Source organism: Bison bison, unplaced genomic scaffold, assembly GCF_000754665.1.
Source record: "Bison bison bison isolate TAMUID 2011002044 unplaced genomic scaffold, Bison_UMD1.0 scf7180017864330, whole genome shotgun sequence".
NCBI lineage: Eukaryota > Metazoa > Chordata > Mammalia > Artiodactyla > Bovidae > Bison > Bison bison.
In genome coordinates this window covers 13,798,125-13,823,864 of record NW_011494902.1, presented here as the reverse complement: position 1 = coordinate 13,823,864, position 25,740 = coordinate 13,798,125, and the positions used below count along the sequence as shown (strand labels likewise).

The window sequence follows — 25,740 nt, the reverse complement described above, 5'->3', positions numbered from 1 at the left end:
GGCGCGGGGGCGGGTGGTTCCTCTCCAGCGGGCTCTGGCCCCACGCCGGGGGCTGGCGGAGTCCCGGAGCGCGGGGAGACTTTTCTGGGCAGTTTCGACATGGTCAGGAGGAGTCCGTTATCCAGGCTGAGTCGAGAAGGAGGAAGGAGATGGGGGTGCAAGGGGGACACGCAGAGCAGAGGTGGGGGATCAAAGGTGTGACAGCTCTGTAGGTCCATCTTAGAAAGAGTCAAGGAAGGCAGAATGAGAGCGGGAGAGAGGAAGAGAGCGCGCGCGAGAGAGACAGACCCCCTAGGTATTACCCCCAAACAAAATCGTGGGAATAAAAGAGAAAAGTGATTGGCAAGAGCGCAGAAGGCGCCTGGGGGAGGGGAGAGAGCTAGGGACCCGAGAGGGTGCCGGGGGGTAGCTGACGGAGGATACTGAGTTGAAAAAGAAAAACCAACCCCCCAAAACAAACAAGCGAACTAGCGCCAGCTCAGACTGGGAAAGGAAACTTCTCGCTCCCCTCGGTCTCAGCCCGATCACCCGGCACGGGGCCGCGTCGACGCTCCCGAGCTGGACGCGGGGACGCGGCGCCGGCCCCGGCCTCCGGTCTCCCGCGAACCCAGCCCGCGCCTCGCGGGGACCGCCGGGGCCCACTTGGAACAACTTTCCTCCAGAGAAGACAATTGTGCGCCCCCGCTCTGCCCCCGAGCTGCGCGGCGCGGGAGGGGGCGGCTGGGGGCGCAGTGAGGGGCGCTGGAAGCAGAAAACACAAAGACGAGGGAATTTTGATTAGAGACAAATGATGCTTCTCTCTGTCTCTGTCTCTCTAGGTTTCATGTGTGCGCGCGTGTGTGCGTGCGTGTGTGTGTGTGTGTGTGTCTTTTGCTTGTTGTGGTGGAGGTGTCGAGCCATATGGGGGAGTGATAGAGGAATTTTAGTCAGAAACTGTTCGTTATGTTATCCTGCCTTTTCCCTTTGTGCTGCCTTTGATCTATTTGCTTGGCTTAGTATTACAAAAAAACAAGTACAATAATATATACCAAGCTGCTTCCCCAAGACCCGGTTCAGGCTGCCTCTTTTTAAGTCTCTTTCTCCCTGTCTCTTTCTCTCTCTTAATTTAATTTTTTCTTCACTCTAGTGTCTGGCATTATTTAAGGTGGTCCTTACACTGGAGACCTCCCCTTCCCCATCTTTGGGTAATTTAGTAGACACTAAAATTACACCTAATGTTCCCCTCTTCTCTCTTGTGTTTCCTCTGTTCCTTTTATTAAATGTTGGTTATTGATTTTCTAAAATCAATGTCTGTTGTGGGGCTCTCCCCCACCCCCTTACAAGTATCTAAAGCACATTGCTTGCTGATCAACTGGGTAACAAAAGCTTTGTGTCAAGGAGGCCTTATTTTTTTTTTCTTATGTTAAACAGTCATTTTTTTGAGAGAGAGAGAGAGAGAGAAAGGAGAATAAGACTTAAAACAAGGTTCCCAGAAGTGTTCTTTTGCAGGAGAGACTATTTAGCATGTTTGTTTCTTCTTGTCTGCCTCCTCCAACCCCCTTCGGGATTTTGCCACCGTTGACCAGCCTGGTCCAGGCTGTGAGGTCAGACCAGAGCCCAGGTCTGGGAAAACAGAATGCTCCAAGCTTCCTAAGAGCCCTGGGGTGGGGATTGGCAGTGGGGAAGGTCTGCTGGGGGCTTCACAGGTGGAACAGAGTACCGGGGGAGGTACTCAGCCATGGACACTGCTTGTTGTTCAGTAACGGACCCCATTTCCCTCTTCCCAGCCACAAACTTGGGAGAAGCCCTAACACTGTGAAGTGGAAAGTTGAATTGCACATTTTAAAGGCATTTAGCCCAGACCCTGCACACTTAAGAGCAATAATTATTTCCCAATAATCTGTGGGAAAACACGCTGTAAATTCGTTACTTGTCAGTGTTTTGCTTTGGGTTTAATCTGAGCAATGTCTTGCTTTTGAGAAGCAGGTAGAAGAGTTTTTCCCCCTCTTTTTTCATTTCCTTTCTCATCAAGTACGTATCCAGTGCCTTTCCCTTTGGGAATTGCTAGGATTTATCTGAACTGAGTGGATTTTTCTTCTTTCCTGGATTCATGGGAAAGATGTCACTTTTGAGCTTGTGTCTTTGCTGATAACACTAAATATGATGATGCTTATCAAAATCATATAGAAATTCCTGGAAAGGAATAATGGCAATACTAATCATAGAAGTAGAAACTGCATGAGGAAAAAGAGAGAGAGAGAGATGGTCATCCAGGAAACTAGAATGGCACTTTATATAATTTTAATGAAGTCAACAGTGTGTATATAGACTAAGGCGACAAAGAGAGAAAATGTGTAAAGCAGTATGTGTGTGTTTGAAAGGCTGGTCAAGAACATGGGTTAAAAGACCGTGCTGTATGCGATTATTAAAAAAGCAAAGGAGAAGGAGGCAGTTCGAGGAAAGCAAATGTACAAAGAGAGAAACAAGAGTCTAAAATCCAGCCTTCAAGATTCTCAAGCTAGCAAGATGCCTGGCAGAGACACTGCCAGCGTCAAGTTAATCCATAGTGGACAGTCTCCTTTCCCCCACATGGAAAGGATGAAATCTCTTCCCAGAAAATAAGATGTGCAGGAGGGAAAGGGGAGAGGGGTGAGGGAGAAGGAGGCAAAAAGCAAGTTGCCCGAAGACAAGAATGTGTGTCGGTTTCAAGAAAGTTCAGTCAGATGATCTTCAGTCGCCTGACTCACTTTGTAATACTTTCACTGAAGCTGGAGAGGAGGGGGGAAAACCCAGCCCCCCTTTTCAGTCCCCTGATTATACCCCACTATCTCCACACAGCCTTCGAGGCAGAAATGAGCGCTTGGGAGCAGGAGGTGCCTGGCTGCTGCCTGCCATTGGCCCGGCCCGGTGGTAACTTGCAAAGTTTGTTGCTTTACCCCGATTTGGGCATGAGCTCCTGGGGATGCTCCGGCTACCCTCCTGCCTCCTGCAGAGCCTAGGAAGATAGGCCTGCCTCCCAAGCCCACCACCTCCCAGCATCAGCCTCTGAAAAAATCACACAGATACAGGCACATTTTCATAAAAGTCAAACCCAGAAACTGCTTGTTTCAGTAAAGGGAATGAAGTTGTCTTTTAAATGAAAACTGAATTATGAGTGGTGGGGAAGAGGAAACAGAAGAAAGAAAGAAAAGTTAAATTTAATTTTTCTCCAAAGTTTCAGCTAAAGCATTAGGCATTGTGTAGTGGAATGGAGGAAGATTTTTACAAACACCTTTGGCCAGTGATTTTCAGTGGGGAAGAAAAGGGATAAAATTGGATGCTTTCAGGGCTTTAGATCCTAGAGGAGAAACAATCAGATGAGCAGAAATGATGATCCCTGTTTAAGATAAGCCCTCACTCCCTTAACCACTTCCTGAAAGGGAGTGGAAGTGCTAGTGGTGATGCTGAGAGGCAGTGGAGGGCAGAGAAGTTGTTCCCGTTTCAGAGATGCTCAGATGAAAAGGAAAAGAAACGCAAGAAGCCCCTTCTTCAGGATGTGGCTCCTGTCTCTCTCGTCTCTCTTTTCAGAGAGGTAAAGTTGGGATGGGGTGAAGCTGTGAGCCAGAGCCCCTCAATACGCTCTGAGGCAGGAAAGTTTCCTTCGAATTGCAGTCGGTTCAGACTTGGCGCTCCTTGCAAGTGTGGAAACCTTGTGCAAGTACCTTTCTGGTACAGTTGATGAGGTTCCGAGGAGGTGGTTTTGCTGACTCGCAAAGCACTCAGAAGCAGTTTGTGTGGCAGGTACCAGCTCTGAGGGTGTGCCCCAGATATCCATCTCCATCCTTCTGTCTCTATGAAGAGCTTCTGCAAGTTTTGTCACGCTGCACACACACATGGCTGGGGGTTATGTATCTATACTGATCTATTTGTTTTATTTCCGTTTGAAAAAACTCAGTCAATTGGGGATAGAAACATGGCTTCCTTCATAACATAGCCACTAGCCTGCTGGTATCCATAGTGTGACTCTCCACCAGGGTAAGGGTGGGGTAAGGATTTGAAACTTTATGTTATTTCTCTGTTGCCACATAAAGATACATTCACGTCTTTAAGCATTTATTTCAGAATATGACTAAAGCCAAGACTGACATTCCCCAGTAAACTGCTCTGTCATATGTTTCAGATGCTTCCTTTCTTGCTTGCTTAATTTACTCGAAGTAAAGAAAATTCCAAGAGGTTATCAAAGACCCTAATGCCGTATTAAGACTTTTGCCTGGGAAAAATGTGTGTGTCTACCCTGAAGGTAGGAAAGGAGGCTGTTGCTAGCTCTCTGAGCAGTGCTGCGTTTATTCCAAGATGTGGGAGAGTCTTTTCCTTACAACAGTGTTTGTCATCTGCATTCTTCCAAGGCTTTTAAGGTGCATTTTCTTCTGTGTGAAAGAGAACGCTTTGTCCTTTTCCTCTCCAGCACCGTGGCTTCCCAAGGTAGACACTATTTTGTGCCTGTCACAGAGAGAGGGAGTGCAGGTTTGCAATGCTCACAGACAATTGATTGTCTGCCCTAATGTGTTTCATTTACATGTTTATAACGTCAATGGTGCTGGGGTGTCCACTGTACCATTCATTCCCGCATTCCCACAAGGGGGCAATTGTCTGAATGGCCAAGTCAGACACCTTTTTGATTGCTCTTTGGTTGTCTTTTTAGAGCGAAGAGATAAAGGGGGAAAATCTGTGATGCAGAAACACTAGTTGAAAATATACAGAATTAAATGTCACCACAAGAGCAGATGTTAACATAAGCCCAAATATGCTTTTTAGCCAAGATGTGAAGGTTGAGAAAAAATAATTCAGAGCAGAGGGAAGGATGATTTAAAACCAATAAATACAGCCTTATTCCCCCTCCCTATTTCTTTTCTTTCTTTGGCAATCAGAAGATGAAATGTGATTTTCTTTTTCATTTTTAAGCCTTAAAACATCTAGGCACCTCCTCATTATTTGTATGTTTGCTATGATTTGTGAATTTTGTATATATTTACATAGCTCTGTTTATGCCAACAGCATCAGCTTACCACTTGGAAAAAAAATCTCTTGAATGACTATTTGGGCTGTCAGGAGTGTAAACTTTTAAAAAGTAAAGATCCAAGTATTTCTTCATCAAGTCTTTTTTAAAAGGCAAGCACTAATAATCAGGAGACTCTGTGGAAGTCTTTGCCTTAATAGCTACGTGCCAAATACTTTTATCTTGGGTGACAGTCGTGTCAGAGTGAGAGCTCTCAGGAAAACTGTAACTCCTAGTTACAAAGTAAATAAAGAATTTTGTTTTAAGGTGTTCTGTACTGTTTTTATACTCTGTGTGCGTGTGTGTGTGTGTGTGTCGTGTTTCCTCTGAGGGAAGTGAGAGGAAAAACCATCCACGCGTGTGTGTTTTGGCTTTTCTCTTCACGCAGTTCTCCCCTACATATCAGGCATATATGTAGCACACATGAATACACCTGCTTAAAAAAAAATTTTCACAGTTCAGATGGTGCAAGGCTGGTTCATTTAGGTAATACAGCTATTAGAAGTTGGTCTGATTTCGCGTGTGGTCCATAAGGAGAGAAAATACTAACTCCTGTGGCATCTGGTGGGAGGTAAACGGAGAGGGAGGGAGGACTTTTATAATTTTGAAGGAAATTGGGGAGGAAAAAAAAATCGTCAGTCTTTTCACAAAGATTTTTGCCTCTCCGGGAAGACACACACAGTAGCTGCACCGTTAGCTGAACCCCTGACACGGCGGTCTTTTGAATGCCTTAGGTATGATTTCACTTTCGCTCACATCAATGCTGACCTGAATGCCTTTCATATCTGATCCGCTGTGTCTCTCCCAGTAAACATCCCCTGAGGGGAGAACAAAGAAAGGAGCTCTTCTTCTTCTTAATCACAATTCAGCCCTTTCACCGCCGGCAGGCTCCATTTGCATTCTGCCACAGAAAGCCAAGATGAAAAGAAAGAGAGAGAGAGAGAGAGGGAGAGAGAGAGAGAGAGAGAAGAGGCAGAGGGTAGTAGCTGAGTAAAATAACTGAGGTGTTTGTGGCTGTTTGTTGGGCTTTCCCTAGTTACCAGCCTTATATAGTTGATGCTTAACCAGGCCCTGTCCCTCCTGACAGGCATATAGTGTTACAAGATGGCATGTCTGTACTATTCATGGCCACCCGCTCAACACTTGAGGTAAAAAGTGTCAGGGAAGGATCAAGTTCTCCCCCAGAAGCCTGTTAGACTTGGGTCAGGTGTGTGGACATCCCACTCTGGAGTGCTGCCCAGAGTGTGGCTCTTACTGTTTACCTTCAGGCCAGGGAGATGCAGGCCCTGGGGGGGCATGGGAGGGTGCTGGGGGGCAAGCTGGGGAGCTCGAGAAGGGAGAGGAGGAGTCTTCAGAGCCCTGGTCTGCTTTCAGTGATGGGTGTCTGGCCCAGAGCACAAGGGAGAAGTTGCTTACACCCAGCCCGAACGCACTGATACATCTTCAGGAAAACTGGAAAAGACTTTCCCATTTTTCCCCCTGACTTTTTATGATAATTCATATTTTCAAATGAAAGGGGAAAAAAGCCAAGAAAGAAACTCTCAAATGAGCCAAAAAGGAAAAAAAAAAATTCTCTGAAAAGAATTTTAGGGGGAAAAGTTGTTCTATTTTAAAAAGCTTTGAGGGCTGTAAAGTGCCACGTTTTTCACACCTTCTTCATACTTTTTTTTCAGATTTTTTTAGTATGTTTAACATTTGTGAGATGACAGCCTTTTTGTATCTCAAACTGGATGCTTCAAGATTTGTAGGGAGGGGTTGGTGGTATTCACGTTCTCTTGAGAGAGAAAGTTTATGCCTAAAGGGCTCCTTCTTACTGGGAACTGTTTAAACCCTTGCAGGCGGACCTGTCAGGTTTTACTGTTATTTGCCTCCATTTTCAACATGCAAAAGTAACATGCAGTTAATGGTATTGGAATGAGACCACAACAAGAACAGAAACCTCTCGTGACAACTTTTCAGCTACATTATCTTGCTCCTAAACTGTCTTGTCTTTTTTTTTTTTTTCCCCTTTCTGAAACCACTTTTAAGATACCAACAGTTTTTCTTCAACAATTAGATTAAGCATATAATGTCGGTGCACATGCGTACACACACTCGCACACACACTCAACTTTGAAAGTGCAGTCGCTTCAAACAGCAGAGTGAATAATTGGAAACCTGGGGGGAGGGGATGTCTTCTGTGATAGTCATTGTGACAAATTTCACTTACAAGAGCAAAACTAGAAGAGATATTAGAAGTTGTCCAGGAGCATGTGACACAGATTCCTGATTTTTTTTTTTTTTTCTTTTCCCAGAAGATTTACAGAATTTACAAAAAGAGATTATCCTTACACCTTCCACCCCTCCTATCCACCCCCATGACCCAAGCAATGAAGGATTTAGGCAGATTTACTTCAGTAAACACCTTTGGACACTTGCGGGGGGAAGTGGGAGTCTGTTTGCAAAAGGAGGCTTTTGTTAAGTGAGGTACCAGGATAATGCTTTACCAGGCAGCTGTGATATTAACCTACCCAGCAATGCAGGAACACTCTTTAACTCTTTGAGTGCCTGGCCTTTTGCGCTCAGCAGATAAAATCCTGACTCTCCAAAGACACTCAGAATCCTGGCTCTAGCAGTTTATTATTCAGACAAGTCTTATAGACATGAAAACTGTTCAAGCTTTTAAAACAATGTGGTTTAATTAGATGAGGTGGACTTACATTGCTCATAAGCCCTCCAAATGGTGGTATATAATTGGCAAGGGAAAAAAAGAGAGAGAGAAAGGAATCAAGGCAGCACATTAAAAATTCCAGGAAATATCTTTAGAAAAGCTATTTTCATTTCCAGCTTTTAAGATATTAGACTATGGTAGCTAGAGGGAATGAAGCAGCTGGGGCCTCTCTCCGTACTATAGAAGACACCAGAAGTTTGTGATGAAGCAAAGAGATTTCAGCTGGAAACGCTGTCAGAGGCCAGCTCGGACAGTGACATTATCACCAGTCTCGCATCTTTTCAAGGGGGGAAGTGTTGCCTATCTCAAGGAGCTGAGAAGGTCATGTGAACCTCAAGAGTCAGGGGCCCAGGGAGGCTCTTGCCAACTTGAGACTTTTCAGACCAACCAGGGAGGCATTTCTAAGAGGAAGGAGTTAATGGTTATTTTTTGTGGGGCATAAGAATAACTTTTCAGGTGTTGCATTCGGGCTTAAATAAGATTGCCTTATTTAGTTTCGAAAAAGAGTGTAGGTGTCAACGTTCGAGCAGCCACGAATGTGTGAGAAAGTAAAGGGTATGAGACATGACAGAATTAAAGGTGTTTGCTATGTTGTTACACCGTGTGTCAGGCTGCAAGCTCCCTTTGTCACAGCCTCCTGGTGATTTGACAGCGCAGATCTACTTCCCTTCTAGGTGAGACAGCATTTTTTCACTGGAGTTATAAATATGGTACCCCTTTGCGTTGCACCCAGTCTCCCAGATCCGTGAATCCTATTTGAAAGCATCTTGCCCTGAGACACAATGAACAAATGCTGTATACAGGGGGCTGTGCGCTCGGGGGCCGGGCATCGCCAGCATCACAGTAGCTGGCATTGACTGTTGTTTGGCAGGAAGGTCCTCTGCCAAATCATTCAATAATTAAGTTTTATGTTATTTGTATGAACGACCAAGCATGCAGTATTCCTTTTCAAATCAAAGGGAGGCTTAAAATTACTTTTTGAACACTTTCAGACCATGGTCAGGTCACAGTTTGGGGGCTGAATTAAAATGATCTCATTCATGATCTAATTGAGGTTGGCAAAACCTTAGCAGTAGCAGGAGTACATAAATATAAATCAAAGACCAAAATTTAGCAAATCATATCATTTGCTAGAAATCTGCTCATGAATTATTCTCCGATTGCCAACCCAGAAGTTAAACTTCGTCTCCCCTCTGCAACAGTAACTGCGCATATTTTTTCAGGCTCCTGACAGGAAAGTTAGGCTGAAAAGAGAAAAGGGAAGGAAAATGATCAGTGTCTCATCAGATATTGTGTATTTGTGACCCAATAAAGTATGGGAGCTGATAAAGCCATGTTCATTACAGTGGAGGCTGCAGTCTTGGTTAGAAATCATGATAGGCTTCTGAAAACCAGACTTTGGAAGGGCAGGTAACAAGGACACATAAGTGATGGGGTGAGAGGGAACAAACCTCTGAGAAAGATCTGATTGAACTTTGCTTTCATTTTTCAGTTGAGGAATGTAATCATCATAAGGATTCCTGATTTTTTTAAAAAACAAATTTAGTTCTGTTATTCATCTGAGTTGAGATTTGGAGTTGTTAGATTTAAGAGTGCGCAAACATTGGCATACGTATTTGCTTTTCATTCTTTTCTATTTTTTAGACATTACTATAAAATTAAAACTTCAGGTAATTTTCCATATAATCCATGGGATTCAATGTCATGTTCTAATATACGTAATCCATTTTTAGTTGTTCTTCATTTTTCTTAGTTGTTGTGTGTTATTTCAGCTTAAACCCACACACACTCTAAACTGGAGGAGACCTAATTCTGAACTTCAGTATTTTGAAGTTAAAAATTTTAAGTCCCACTTAAATGAAGATATTCTTTCAAGCAAACGATAAACACAGAACTGGTCAAAATTTAGAAAACTTTACCCAAAGAGCAGATATATGGAGGTGGATTTTTAAATCCTGATAATAAAGGAGAAACATTTTAAAATAATATCAGGTGAGAGAGGTGAATGACTATTCTTTTGGGAATAGGTAATTGACATTAATGATTTCCTGAGACAAAAAGGCAAACATTCTAATATTTTAAAAGTTAATGGATTCCTCCTTAACATTGCTAATATGGCAATATAGTGATTTTTGTACTTTATATACTGTTTTATATTTCCTTTTATAACCAACTCTAGGAAAGAAAGGTACTTCCAAGAATGTGACAGGTACTCCCTCCCCAAAATAAGTAATCCATAAGAGATGAACAGATTGGGTTATCATGCTATTTAAGATCTGAGAATTTTTCTCTCTCTTAAATTAATGAATAAATTTCAAGGAATTTAGTATCCAAGTGATCTCTGAATGTAGTGGATAGCTTTCACTGTTTTTTCATTTATATTGTATTGATACTGTTTTATATATCTGAGTAACTGTAATCAAGGAAACTGCATTTTGCTTATTCTTGGAAGTACCTAAGTTTCTATTTTAGACATAAAGCGCATCAATGGAAGTGTTTCACATCATGAGATTTCTCAGTTTTAAGAGGTGAGGTTTATATATAAAGAACTCAGTAAACTGTTTTCATAATAAATAGACCTGTTAAAAGGGGAAAATCTCTAAGTAAAATGATTGTCCTCTAAAGATTTTCCATCACCTTTGCTCTGCTGATGGGAATCTGAAAACTAAATACAGCCTATGTGCACGCACACACACACACACACAACACAGATATACCCTAGGACCCCAACTCTAGGACTTTTCCTCTTTAACTATAACTCCAGTCTTATAGTTTGTGAGTGAGATACACTTAAGCAAAAATAGTAGAGATGAAGGATTAATGTAGGCTCCTGTTCAGTAGGATTTATTGTTAACAAAAAAACAACAAGAAAACAGTGTTCCCTATGCCACAGGACATGACTCTTACAAAATTTACTTGCACCTATTAATCTAAGCTTTAAGTATATTATTTAGGATAAATTACAAGCTTTGTGCTTTTAAACTGTTTTCCTTCTTTTTTCTTTAATATTACCAACCTTAACACAGATTATGCTAAATTGATTGCAAATTATTATGGTTTTTAAAACAACATTCAGGAGTCCCGAATAAAGATGTATTTTAAAGTAGTGTTTATAGTATTTAAAAGAAAGAAGGGGGGGGGATTAAACTATACTGAACACTTAGAAACGTGTAGAGTTTTATACTTGTGTAGATAAAGTGAGAGGTAGCCTTGCCCTGTGAAACCAAGACCACAAATGATGTGTGTCAGTAGGTTCTTTGATAGGGCTTCTGGCCACAGTGTTTTCGTGCTGTCAAACTGCTATGTTGAACAAACACCTCCTCTGGGACAAAGTGATAAATGCAGAGACAGGCTGGCTTCAGCCAGTCTCAGCAACCTCCTCCACCACGCCCCCACCCCCTGGCCCACCTCCCACCTCCCGCAGTCCCGCCACCCCTCCACCCTGCTTTGCCCTTTTACCTGAAATTGACAATTAGGGAGAGATGCCCAGGGCTTTTCAAGGTGTCAGCAGTGAGTAATTATTGATACTCCCCAAATCTTATGAATCGGTCCTCCGCAACTGTAGGCAAAGTCCTTTTTCTGGCAGGCTTTATCTAGTCTTTTTAAAATGGAAATGGACTGAGCTTCTAAACTTTTGCCAACTTGAACTTTTTCCACTTTTGCTTAATCATTTGAAAACCACTCGCTTTCCTCTTGTCTTTCCCCTAGTCACTGGAGTTTTATTTTCTAATGTTCAAGCAATTACATTGTGCAACGCAAAACAAGATTTTGCCTTAAAAAGTCCAAATGCTATTACCTCCTATTTTTCATTTTCCGGCATTCTTTTCGGGCAAACACTTCAAATGTATAGCCAACTGATATTTTTCCTCCTTTCTCAGGGCCATTATTCTCTGACTAAAACTGTTTACTGGTGCCTTTGTATGTGCGTTTCCCCACCCCAATATTAAATGAATTTCCATCTTCTGCGATCTCTAAGAAATAGATAAACCATTATATTTTCTCCCAGCTCGTATTTTAAAGTGGTGATCCTGACAGCAGGACGATTATTGCACTTTATGTTTTAGTGGATGTTTGCTGTTGCTAGTTACAGCAACACTTATCATAAGACAGCAAGAAAAGAGTAGTCCCTGGTAATTAAAGTAATGAAATATTCATTTACTCTACCTTTTCTGTAGTCTCACAAATTAGGCTGCTACATTTAATGCCTGCACTGCCTCTGTTTTTATTATAATGGCAGCTTTCGCATCTGCAATTAGGACTAATTCTGACAGTTACAATTTCTGAGGGATGGTAAACAGTGAACGAGATGTGCAGCAGAGGTATTACACGTGAAAAGCCCTTGTCTCTTTAACCTTGTTGTTTTTTTTCTCGCAGAGGTTACCTTTTCCCGATGGTGCAAAATCGACTTGACATAACTGTTCATCAGTTTCAGGGTTTTCCCTGGAGGTATTTGCATCAAATCAGCCCAGTCAAGCTTCAAGTTGAAATTGGCAGGCCAGAAACTGACAGGGTAGAGACTGGAAAAGAGACAGCTAAAGTACAGGCAGCAAACTGACAGTAACAGAGTGAAAGACAGAGAGAGACGGGGAGAGGGGTGGAGAGCGAGAGCTTTCGACTCTGGTGTAAGGGAAATCTCAACTCCTGTATGAATCTCAGAAGCAGCGTATCCTAGAGGAACTTGAAAGGTCGAGAGATTCAGTACACCTTCAGCTAATTCTTACCACTAGGGCTCATCAACCCTGCTCCCAGGGTTCACTCTCACTTAATCTGATTGGATGCCTGAAGAGGAGTGGGCACACTTAATTAAACAGGAGGAAAGTTCTGAGGCACCTCCTTAGCACTTATTAAAGCTTGAAAGCCAAATCTCATGATCAGTGTTATAGGAGGCAAATAAGGCGGTTTGGGTTTTTTTTTTTTTTTTTTTCCTTAATTGTTAACTTGTAGGAAAGTTAACAATCCTTCTCTTTACCAGGTTTGTTTCCTCCGATTCCTACTCTGAAGCAGATTAAATGTTCCCAGAGACCAGAGCTCAGGAGACTTGTCAGTTCAAAAGTTAGTGCATTTTTGTCAACAAAAACAGCCACGTAGCAAAAATTACACTTGAAGAGATATTCCTTTGAATAACACGGGGTTGCAAGTTCTCTTTGTCACATAACGCCCTCCTATCCTGATAACGGAAGAACATTTATTCAATTGTTTAAAGGCCAAAAAACCGTGGCAAAACCTTAAAATAGCAATGACATTAAACTCCTATTTCACTATTGGGAACGTCACTTTGAGAAAAATTCTATGATTGCAAAACTTTTATAATTGCTGTGACAAAGGAAACAAATATGAAAAACGCTCCCTTTGCCTGAGTGCATTTTTTTTCCTCCTTCACGTCTGTTTTTTAAAACCAGTATTTTTGGTCATCTTTCCTTATTTCTTCTAACTTTGGAGTATGGGGTGGTGGTGGCAGGCGTAGGGGGGAGGTTGTTGTCTTTACTAGATGATTTAAAATCCTCACCACTTTCCAACTAGACTTGGGGGTCGAATAAGCCCTTGCTTTCAAAGCGTCTTCAGGCTCTGTGTATGACAGGCATTGGCTGATCTGCTGATGCCCATTCGACAGGCACTGTTGAACTAAAGTGGTGTGACGGCACAGTTTTGTTAAGCTGTGAACAAAGAGCTGAAGATGCCTTCCTGGCATCGTCCATGTGCATATTGGCCTTGTCACAGTTTTGCTTGATTTAATGCTCGGTTTATTCCTAGATATTAAAACTTAAATTCCGAACAATATGTTTTCAAATACTACATACCAACTCTATTTTAAAAGCTTCAACTTCGAAGATCCCAGGGTTCATTTGCTCCTCCAATTTCTGTGTAGCCAATGTTAAAACAGAGCTTTGGAAATAAATAGATTGCCAGTTAGCCTCTTAGCTGTTATCCATTTAAAAATGGGATTCCAGTCTTAAAAAGTCTTATTAGGGGAAAAGATTTATTTTTCTTTGATCATTGGTTGAAAGTCATTATTTATTTCCAACAGTGGATCCTCGCATAAATTCCTGAGGAAAAGTTACCTTGTGTGCACACAGGGGTCTGGGTAGACTTTTTAAAAGATACATTATTTAAAAGATACTCAGTTATAAAAAGAAACCATTTACAAATACCTGTCAGGATAGGCACAGGACTACTGGTAGGAAGAAAAAAAAATGAAGGGAGTTTTTGTTAAAGTGAGCCCTGTTTAGGAGACAGCAGCAGAATTAGGATTGAGCCTTTTTTTTTTTTTTTTTAAGGATTGAGTCTTAAAAATAAAATAATTGTTCTAAAAGTCCCTGTTGCACAGACAACAGCTAACTCTTCGCAAGAAAACTGAAGTTTAGTACTAAATTTAGAGTCCCGTGTCCGGTTGAATGTGCCTTGAGCTTTATCTCTGCCGGGGTTTTTTGTTTCCTCTCTGCCTCTTTTCCTCCCTTCAGGTTGGCTTCAAGTGTTTGCTAAGAGATTAGTTAGCAAGTTTATATTGAGGAGGTAGCCATGGGAAGCAGCTCTCTGCTCAAAGGAACGCCAGTGGGTCAGAGTGTGAAGATACGGGAGCTAAGACTAAGGCCCCGAATCAGGTATTTTATTTTCTCTTAAAGACGAACCCGCTCACAGAAAGGTTTGTGGGATGACTTCTTGTCCCAACAGGAGCACAGATGTTACCACTTTTAGAAACTTCCAAACAAGCATGATCGCTGGAAGAACTTCATGAGAAAAAAAAAAAAAATCAAGTTTATTGCCAGAACACTCCCTTTTCATTATGTAAAAAGATTATAATTTGAGATATTCAAGGTTATTTTTACCTCCATTCATAAAACAACATCTTCTGTCTTATGAGGAAGGTAAGGAAGCTGGCAAATGAGAAAAAAATATTCAGCAGCATGAAAGTATTGCTGCTAATAACCAGCGAGACTGCACTAAAAATCTGAAATTGAATCTCTTGAGTTAAACACGTACACATTTCCACCTGCCCTAAGCATGCTTTCTTAGCAGTGATAGTTTTACTAACCAAAATAAATTGCTTTTTTTCCTTCAGTGGTAGTAGTTTACTCAATATCATTTATACCAAATAATTTTCACAGCCAAAAAGCATGATACAGGTAGGGGTGACTAAGCAAGAAACAGTTTTATTGCTAGTTTTGTATAATATTACACATGAATAAGACACTGCTCCTAGCAACACAGATAAGATACCTTGGCCTATTTTAATTTCATGAGAGATTTTTGTGTCCATTTCTCTGGGTGTGCACAAGGGGTAGACATTCAAATCTTTCACCTGGCAAAAGAACAGACTTTTTAAATACATTAATGGGGCAGATTCTTACTTCATATACAAAGTAAATTCTGGCATTGATTTGGTGCTTCCCAGGAAAACTTTGTGCAACTATTTATAAAGGAGACAGACAAATAGAAGTTAATCCAAATAGTCCTCCTGCTCCAACTCCCAGCTCAACACGATCTGCTGTGTCGTGCTAACTCATAACATTCTATCTGTAAATTGCTCTAAATGAAGCCATAATCCTCGCTATGTTTTATAACAAACTCATGGCTAGGACCAACATGACTTCTCACCTTTTAATGAACTGTCCTAGTTTAGGATTTTCTAAGGAATGGAGTATTAAAAAAAGCAAAGTAGAAGATGAAGAGATCTCGTAAATAGCTTCCTTTGAACACCCACAACTGCTTACATGGCCTTTTCCCCTTTTTTCCAGGCTAGCAGAAATGGCCTGCCCAGGGTGCATGCAAGTGAGCACATTTTAGAGCTATTCATTGGATGATTTGAAAGAGACACCAGCCCTGTGATACCAATGAAGGGCACTGCCTGAGAACTCAGCCCTGAGATCAAGAGTAGGTGTGATGTTAGCATAAGGAGCTCCTGAAGGAATTTCTGATTCATGTGAAAACAGGAAGCATAGATCTTCTACCCATTGGTCAGCATCAGGTTTCAGATAAACAGATATTGATGGCTCCCTTTTTCTCCCAGCCCATTCCTAGCTGAGTGAGGAGGTTCTGCTTCACATTAAAAAGATCTTTGAATTTATCTGCAGTGAGGTAGGGCTTTAATGATCAGTATCTGCAAGCCAGGAGCATGAATGTGATCTCATTGTATCACAGTGTAGAGATGAGATAGTCTAGAGCTACAGCACACCAGTGCATTGTGCCTGGGTGTCGGGAACAATTCTTCCATTTCCAAAGCAGCGACTCTTTCTCTTTCATCATTGTTTCCTTACCTCACTTGTATGCTTCTTCTGATACAGATCTGAGAGAGTTGTGCAAGCTTCAGACTTGCCAGCCCCCAGCTCCTAGGCCTAGTACAGAGTAATTCATAAACTTACCATATTAGACTATCAGATTGAAACCAAGGGTTTCTACTAGTGGTGGAATTGGAAAGCCCATTGTTTTGATTATCATTTCATCAGCCCCAACTGATACTAGTATGCTCAAGGAAAACATACTTCAGTTACAGTTGATTTTCAGATTCCAAAATGGTGCTGCAAAGCCTGTGCATCTCTAATTATATTTTATGCTAGGCTGTGCAATACCAAAATATACGCTGCAGCAATCAGTGAGTGAACAGTATCAATCAATTTGTAAACAGATGAAGTCACTCATTCCCAAACTGGTTTTCCAAAAACAATTACTAAATTACAATAGAAAAAAATTGTACAGTTACTGTATTTGTGTGCTGTGTTACAATCAACATACCAGGGAAACAAAACAATTTAATGCAGAAAAATCATCATTCATCTACATTATAATTGCTTCTTTTTCACATCTACAGGGCGGTTAATTAAAATTGTGATTAAATGCGGTCGCGCTGCCTAAGATGTCTTGCCCAAAACAGGTGGTACAGAATTTAAAAGTAAAAAAAATGTAATTAGCATTGGAAATTGAGAAATTGCCTGTAAGAATCAGTGTTAATTTCAGTCAGTGATGAGGTAATTTATAAATGAATGCAGTGGAGGCTGTGCAAATGCACATTGCCTTCCTTGCCATTCTTAGCATTCTCAGCATGCAGGTGAAAATGTTTTCAAAATATTGAGGTAATTTGAAAATCAATCCATGCATTCTGTATCTTTTTTCCTCCCGTTTGTACCAAATGCTGAACAAATGCTGCCATAGATGGCACGATCCGCCCATTTTTTTACTTTCTAAAAGCAATGCTGCACATATTTCAGACGTAGATTAAGAAACGTCACAACACCGATTGCAAGTCTAAAATCGTTACAAGGGTTCGAACCCTCTACCTGAAGTTCTGACTAACATGGACTGGGTCTGCTGCGCATCACTGCCATTGGTGAGATAGAGCCCTGTGAAGGATTTTTTTCACAGAACAGGTAGTACAGACATAAAGATTCATAACCTATCCATTGAGTACTTGAGGTTTTATTTTTTTAACTTAAGGAAGAACTAGAGAGTTATAATAAAGCCTATAGTTTCTTTATCTCTTTAACTATGTCTTTATTATTCTATTGATAAGCCTCCAAAACAAGTTCATAAAGTTATGACTCGAAAATTTTTTTCCCAGAAATTAACTCTGCCTATTAATAACATCTCTCCTTTTAACAAACAAGATGCAATTTTCTAACAAAACATACCATCAACTTAGTATATTTCATGCATTCTACTGGCACATTCTATTGGTATATGAGTAAATTTAAAGTTTAGATGCTGTTTTAAAAATTATTTGTATTTACACTATATTTTTGTTATTAGAATGAGAACCCCTAAGCTTTAAAAATCTCCTGTTAATGGAAGACACAACTCTCATGTGCTTATCCTCTCAGCTGAATGATATGAATTTAAGATATTTTAATCATTAATCGAAAATAATTTGGCATTTACATGTATGGCTTCTTAAAGACACTTCTCAGGACTTTTTTAGCATTCCCTTCCTGTATTTGGCACTCAGCAAAATGATCTCTCCATATAAAGCTTATCCTAAGAATATGCTTAGTTAACTGTTACAAGTCAATGTGACAATCAGATTCTGTCATGTAAAATATTTTGCCTGGTTCTTTGCTTTTTGAGGCAGAAATCAATGATTTCTCTGAAGATATTCTTTGGATAATCCTGATATTTTGGGGAAGAGAGACAAAAACTAATGAACAGTCTGTTTCTCTGATGGTTTCTTACCATCCACTGATTTTAGGCCTATTACCAGGCCTACCCCCATCGCCTTCCTCATCACTTTTAGGATACAAATGAACTGTGCAGTTCAGACCAAGTGAATGGCATGCTGTCATGTCTCCCGTATTTAAATCTGTTTCCCATTTAATATTACAAGTAGAAATAAAATGAGACCTATAAATGGAGGACACTGAAAGGTCACCCATTAGCTTCAAGATCCCTCTCCTTTCACCAGCTCCTGCTCCCCACTAACTGTACTTAGGGCGATTTCATCTTCCCGCAGTCAGTTCACCTTCAGTGAGGAAGCGTGCAAACTTCATCAGAGAGTGGCTTCCGGGATTCCCTTCAGGACCCGTGAACAGGAGACCTGCAGCCCCATGGGGCTTGGCTCAGGTTTCAGGAGGACGGTGGGATGGGGGCGGATCTATGACAGGCTCTGAGCTGTACTGGTTCTGAGTTTACAAGGGGTTGCAGAGGTTAGAGAATCACAGATGTCAAGTGAGCCTCAGACCCTACCCCTTAAGAAATCTGCCATAGAAATCTTCTTCCCTCTTTATATTTAGTTTGTAGTCCTCTGTAAACTATCAGGGCAATGTGGAGTTCTTTACATGGGAATTGTCACCTGTGTTACATCAGGCCATAGACAATGACAATATATTTTATACAAGCTCATCTCCCAGTATCTTTTCCATTCTCTTAGAGTCATCAAAAAGGTCTGAACTATGTGGCTATGCCAGCACTAGATTGGCCAGAAATTTGTTTTTTAAGTTCTCTCTTTTTTTGCAGAGTTTGTCACATGTGCTTCCTTGCTTCATTCTGCCATTGCTGGAAGCAGTACCTCTTCAAAGCCGATGTCAGGCTCATAGAAGAAAAACGCATATTTTTTTTTTCCACTCAGGGTTCCTTTCTGCCTTTATTCCTAAGGGTTATCTGAGATTTGAATTATAAGAAAAAACTTTTTCTTGTTCCAAAAATAATTGACATGTATGTTACCTGGTAGGACTTACCAGGTGGTGAAGTGAAAAAGAACCCCCCTGCCAATGCAAGAGATGCAAGAGAAGTGGGTTTGACCCCTGGGTTGGGGTGATCCCCTAGAGAAGGAAATGGCAACCCACTCCAGTATTCTTGCCTGGAAAATCCCATAGACAGAGGAGCCTGGGGGACTACAGTCCATGGGGTTGCAAAGAGTCGGACACGACTGAGTGAGCGCACACACACACATTCTACCAGTTACTTTTTAGGTTTCTGGTATTTCAGTAGAAAATGGTAGCATTTATTCGTCCTGCATTGACTGAGTATATCCTATGTATAAGCACTGAACTTGAAGCTGCAAATCAAAAAATGAATGATAGAGTCTGAACCCCTGAAGATCTCACTGCCTAGTGAGAAAGAGGGGCTTCCAGAAATGAGGAATATGTGGTGAATGCCATGAAGAACTTTATATCCAGTGAGTAGAGAGCGCAGACAATGGCTTAACTAGATCTGGGAGCAGGTAGTTAGGGCAGACTTCCTGGGGGAGGCAGCTTTTTGAAGGGAGGATGGTCACATGGCTCAGGTTTCACCAGTGGATTTGGAGAAGGGTATTCTGGGCTGAGAAGAGGGCCTGTACAGGCCTTGGAGGGAAAGGGAGACCTACTGAGGTACTGTCAGGCAAACAGCATGTCTGGAACAGAGCCCCAGTGCAAGAGGATAAGCTTGAATTGAATCCGCAAAGGTGGTTTGTGATCAGAAGCACCTCCTGTCACACATTTCTGGCTCTTATCCAATAAATAGGTGATGGTGAGCTCGTGAAACGCTTTTTAAAGAAGAATGACATAATCATATTTGTATTTCAGTGAAATGTCTCTGGTGACTGTAGGAAAGCTAATATTATCTAACATTTATTGAGTACTTATAATGTGCTGAGACTGGTGCTGAGAATTTTGCCTATGTCATCTGACGTTGCCCTGACAACCATTCTATCAAAGAGATGCTATTATTTCAGTACATTTTTTACTGATGAGGAAATGAAGGCTTAGAAAGGGCATGAGTCTGGAGTCAGGAAGAAAGTTTATGGTTAAATGTTACTGGAATTGTAGAATTTCCAGAATTACAAGTAATTCTGGAAAAACATTTGGAAAAAGAAACCTAGCACTTGAAAAAGAGTTAAAGTGAGACACTTTGACTTACTTTGCTCTAGGTGAATAGTGAGACTAAGTTGAGTATGTGGATTTTTTTCATCCTCAAAATTCTCCCTTTCATTCATCACTAGGCCAGCTTGAAAAAAAAAATGAAATGAAAAATGATTCTTGATGCTCAAGATCCTAGAGTGTGTTGCATCTTTGAGAGTTTGGAAAGAGATGGTTAACAGACAGCCCTTCAAAACAGTGGAGTTTAGTAAACCCCAGAACACTGGCCTTGCTGATTTAATTCATGACATTAAGGCCTTACGAGGAAGCAAATGAAAATAATCCATTTGCGATGACTCTTTTCCCCCTTTTCTAAGTTAACTCTTCATTGCCTAAGACTCACAAATCCTTCAACTTCCAGATTCTCCACACTGCCTTATCTCTGCCATCCCATGGCAGGCCCTAAAGCTGCTAACATTTTGTAACAACTATGTGACAAATTGTTGTGCTTTTATTCATGCCGGACATCTTTGCCAGGCTTGCTTGTTGTGTTTTCTGTTTGCCTGTGTCGTGGGACCAAAGGTGGCTGCCTTTGTACAGCATGTCAAATCTGGTTAACATGCAGCCATTTATCTTTAAAACCACTCCTGCACAATGGCAGCGGTGGGCCAGGCCACGGGGCTCCTAGCACAACCCGATTTTTCAGAGCATCTTTTCTGCATATGGGGAGCACATTGGACAGCAGAGAAGATGTTTTGTGATTTGGGGAATCTCTTAGAAACAAATTGTAGAGTGCAAGTGCAGTGTCGCTGGACTGCTGGGTGCCCAGTGAAGTGAGGAAAATCAAATACAGCACAGGCTGAAAGAAGGAAGCGAAAATTCATATCTCTGTGCAGAACATGCACAGTACTTTGCTCACACAGAGAGTTGATACATAGACAAAAGCATGTTTGCTTGATGGTTATTTGCAGGGGATTCTATAGATAGAGCTGTATGTATATTGGCACATAAGCCTTCTTTCTGCATTTTGCACTGGTAAGTGTGTCCACGTATGAACATGGAAGTGAGATGGTAGAGGAAGACAATTTGCTGTTACAGATTTAAAACCTGGGAAAGACCTAGTTCACTGAGGCGTTTCTCTCCTAATGTAGTAGAAGCAGAATCTTTGTTTTCAACGGTTGTTGCAATAAAGAGCTCTGTGTGTGTTTAAGGAAAACTCAGAGCCATTGAGTGTCAAGCGCCACAGTGAAAGATGCTGAAGACTTTTCTTACTATAAAATGACTGCAAACTTTATAACCTAATTCACTTTGGGTTTTCATTTCTTGATTGTTTCAGGGTGTCTTGGGGATGACTTGCCCTTAAATAACTAATTATCAGCAAAGGAGAAAAGACAGCAAAAAAGAAAAAAAAAGTGATAAACCCTCATGAACCAGTTTAATTAAATCGAAAAATTTACTTCCTTAGATCAGTGAAAAGATTGAACATAGCAAAACCATACGATTTAAATGGATTTTTAGAAATTATAAGTAGTTAATATAAACGTATGTATACGTAAATACAGATTACGCACATGTTCACGTGTGTATAAATATATAAATTATACTGAGGTTGCTTGAAGAAATAAGCACCCAGTCTTCCTTTTTCTTTTCTTTCTTTTTCTCTCTCTCTCTTTTTTTTTTTTTGGAGTAAAGGACCCAAGAGATTGCCTTTCACTTTGAAAACAATCTCTAATATCAGGAAAATGCGCTGTTTGTTTATGCGTACATAATGCAAGTTTGTCCGCCTGGGAACTGCAGCAAATGGGAGAAGTATGCATGGATTTCACAGGTAACAGGATTACGTGGGCACATAATTGATCCATTTGGAGAAAAAAAATGACAGTGCTCTAAAGATGCCTAGGCTTTGGAGATGGAGTTTATGAAACAGGCATTTGTAAATTCAAAGGAATCAATATGTCAATTTTATTACATCTCAGAACCAGCTGGGCATTAAAGGAACAGTAGCCTCTTTAAAAAAAAAAAAAATGGCAGCTGTGTATTCCCACATTGTCTACCTTCCTTAAAGGGATTAGAATTTAAGGACATGAACTTAGAGATTTCTACCTTTCCAGAAATTAATGTAAGTTGTCAAAAAAGAAAAAAACCAATACTTCAGCATTTTCTCAGTTTTATCCTTTGCTGATAACTAGTTATTTAAGCGCAAGTCACCTCTTAAGACACCTTGAAACAATTGAGAAATGAAAACCCAAAGTGAAAATATCTGATTAATTATTACAATTAAAGTCTAATAATGCTGCTGCTGCTGCTGCTGCTAAGTCGCTTCAGTCGTGTCCGACTCTGTGCGACCCCAGAGTCGGCAGGCCACCAGGCTCCCCCATCCCTGGGATTCTCCAGGCAAGAACACTGGAGTGGGTTGCCATTTCCTTCTCCAATGAAGTCTAATAATAGATATAGGTAATAAGTAGAATAGTGACTCTCACACTGATTGAATAGAGTCAAGGAATTATTAGAATTCCTATCTGCATTGTGCTTTTCAGTGCAGCCTAGATTTTTACCTCTTCATGGTTCTAAGGACATAATTTAAGAGCTAAACTTTGGATGTCCCACAGAATTTGGTCGATGCAAGTTTGAAATATTCCTGTTTTATTAGAGTTTTTGACAATTTTCAAAAAGACCAAACTGTTTTAAATTAAGTTCCCAGATAATAGGATTTGGACAACACCCATAAAAGATGTGCATGGGATGTGAATTCAAGATACCTCTTTAAGATCCCAAAGAGCTTATCCAACTGAGGATGAAATTTAGTTTATTAACTGGTCCACATGCAAGTGAAGCAACACTTGCCTTCACATCCCTAACATGCGCTGCCGGCTCCTCCCTCAAAGGAGAACTGCTCTGCTATTTCATGCTCACATCTCCGCTCCCCAGCCTTCAAAGGACACCCCTAGATCCACTCACTTATATGGAATGGAGTCAGCTCTCCTCTCTCCTCAGGGAATGAGGATTTCAATACTCTGAAAAGAATGGAGCATTCAGACACGAACAGATCTGTGTCCGAATTCTGATTCTTTCGTGTGGTCCTGAGTGTATTTCTTAACCCCTCTGAGTTTCAGTTTATAATGCATAAAATGGGGTCCAATATTTATTTTAGGACTTCCCTGTTGGTTTAGTGCTTAAGACTCCATGCTTCTACTGCAGGAGGCACAGGCTCGCTCCCTGGTTGAGGAACTAAGATCCTGCATGCCACACAGTACAGCCAAATAATAACAAAAGTTTGATTTATAGCATCATTGGAGTCTTGAACAAAATTTGAAGGGCAGTAGCTGAAGCCTAGAAGATACTCAATACATTCTGCTTATGACTATTTCAAGGCGTGACTAATCAGGCTGCCAGGAATTCTGTGATAGAGGTACTTCAGTTTCTGGGTCATGCTGAAACATTCTTGAAAAGAAGAAATAGTAACCTTAAGCTGAGGTGTTCATTCCTCTTCAGTTCTTTAGGGAGTGTTAAAAAACAACAATAAAAAAAGAGATAGTCACAGTGGTTGGCATGGCCTTACACCTTTGCCTTTCCAGGAAATAGGCATGGTACTTTCTCTTTATAGGAACAATGCCTTCTTTAAAAAACACTCCTCAAAAAATATATTCTGAGCTGACCTTTATCATAGCACCTACAATATCTGATTCTGTTTGTCTCCTCACAAATGTGTAAATGCCTTGAGGACAATCTTGTCCATCTCTCTGTCACCAGTGACTAGCTCAGCGCATGGAACACAAAAATCATTTTGTTAAAGTGAGGCTGTACTTAATACGAAGATGAATCCATTCTACTCAACCGTATTCTGAAAATGAATACGGCATGTACATTAAACATTTAGTATATATTATAATATCTAGAAAGAAGCTTTTGATAGCTTATGTTAAACTCCCTACCACCCAATTAACAATATCTTGAACTTTACTTAGTGACAGCTACGCCATTTTGAATGCTTGAGATTTGTTTCTTGTAGCTTGTATTTGAATCAACTGGCTTTCACCTTTCAAAATGACACCTTTACAAGTGAGTCAAGGAGGCAGACAGAGAGGCAGTTTGGGTGCTCAAGAGAGCCTAGGCTTTGAACATCTGGGCTCAAATTGGTTTCTACTTCATACCAGCCATTCAGCCAGCAAGTTGCTCAACCTGACCATGTCTCCATTTCTCATAATACTTATGTCACAGAGTTGTTGTAAAGGATTATTGGTAATAGGTAAAAGTATCAAATATATTATATAAAAGTATCTGATGTTCTGTCTTCTCCCTCCACTCTTCAGTGTTTCTTGAGGGTCTGCTTTGGGTTGGCGTTGAGTGAGTTTCCCCTCTTGCTCCTTCTGCCAGTTATTAAGTCAGTCAACATTTAATACATGTGAATGGTGGATCTCTTACCCCGATTCCAAATATCATTATGAGAGTTGGACTGTTTTCAACTCAAGGAAATGAGCATGTAAAAGTACCTTCTGTACTTGGAATTACAGTCCTTCTAACTATTTTCTGCCTAATCTGACTGTTTCTTTGTTTCCACCATCCTTTTGAGTGAACGACTTTGTTTTTTCTGCAAGACTTTGCCACCATGTTGTACTTGACTATCTCAGATCTCTCTTCTTCTTGAGCCTTTGAAGACAGTAGAAAAAAGATGCGCTAAGGTCTCTTGACTTTATATGTTCATCATGCAACTATGGGGACTGGTTAGTTAATAGAACAGATTAAAACACTTGGTTTGATTCTGCTTAAGCATACCAGAAATACATTCAGATCTACAGCTACAAAATGTAAAGAAGGTAATCCAAATATAGTACTACATAATGAGGCTCCCTCTTGGTAGTATATAAAGCAGTTTAGAGTATAGCTTCAAATTCTAATGAAGATCATTTTAAATTTTGCACTGAATTGTGAATTTAAAATTCCCATGTTCTCCATAAGTATCTGAAGAGGGGCATGTAAATACCATAAGTGAATTAATTACTGCCTTAAGTTGGTAAAGCATGTGTGAATCCAAACTTTATTCTTGAACTTGCACTTCTCTTCCCAAGGTTTTTTGAACCATTTCCTATATGCCGAGTTCTGAGTACCTAGTCAACTGCTAAGGACATATAAAAGAGGTATTTTTTTTTGCATGGATTACATGTTTCAATCTCAGAAAATCACCACCACCACCACCACAAGAAGTCTGCCCTGTATCATATCCATGTATAACATGCAATTCATAAAGCAGAAAAGAGAAATTTATAATCAAACACTTCACAACCTATGAAAAACTTTTATCCCTTCTTTTGCTATTAAATTATCAGTTTCTTTCTCTGGGAAGAAACGAAAGTCTAAATGGCAAGGATATCTTTAACTCTTGCTTCTGTCTTGGTGATGTCACATGGGACCATAGAAGTTATTGGACAACTTTTCCAAGCTGACTTTTTTGAGGTAAACCCCAGCAGGAGGGAAAATGGAGCTGTTGTGAGTTTGCCATTGGTGCCCACATGGTGCCCACACCGGTTCCTTCAGAGACTCCATCATTTCCATGGAAGGGCCAGAGGCCCTGCCAATATCCGCACATCATTGGCATGATAGACCATAACAGCTTCTTCTGAGCCGTTTCGGTCTGTCGTGTCAATGCGTACTCAGGGAGTCCTCAGTGCACGGATCATTGACACGGCACTACATAACGGCTCCTTAGCAGCCATTATTGGGTATCAAGTCAATGCATACTCTGGGAGCCTTTAACGCAC

The 25,740-nt window shown here is 40.8% G+C and overlaps 1 protein-coding gene across 1 annotated transcript in view; it reads left to right on the top strand.

Moving 5' to 3' along the window:
- The window catches only part of ZEB2 (zinc finger E-box binding homeobox 2), a 134,760-nt gene that overhangs the window by 1,587 nt on the left and 107,433 nt on the right, over nucleotides 1-25,740 (top strand). Inside the window, exons 2-4 of the mRNA XM_010853708.1 lie at nucleotides 520-731; nucleotides 2,818-2,889; nucleotides 3,482-3,550. Of these exons, the coding sequence (XP_010852010.1) occupies nucleotides 520-731; nucleotides 2,818-2,889; nucleotides 3,482-3,550 (353 nt within the window). The remainder of the gene's footprint in view (nucleotides 1-519; nucleotides 732-2,817; nucleotides 2,890-3,481; nucleotides 3,551-25,740) is intronic.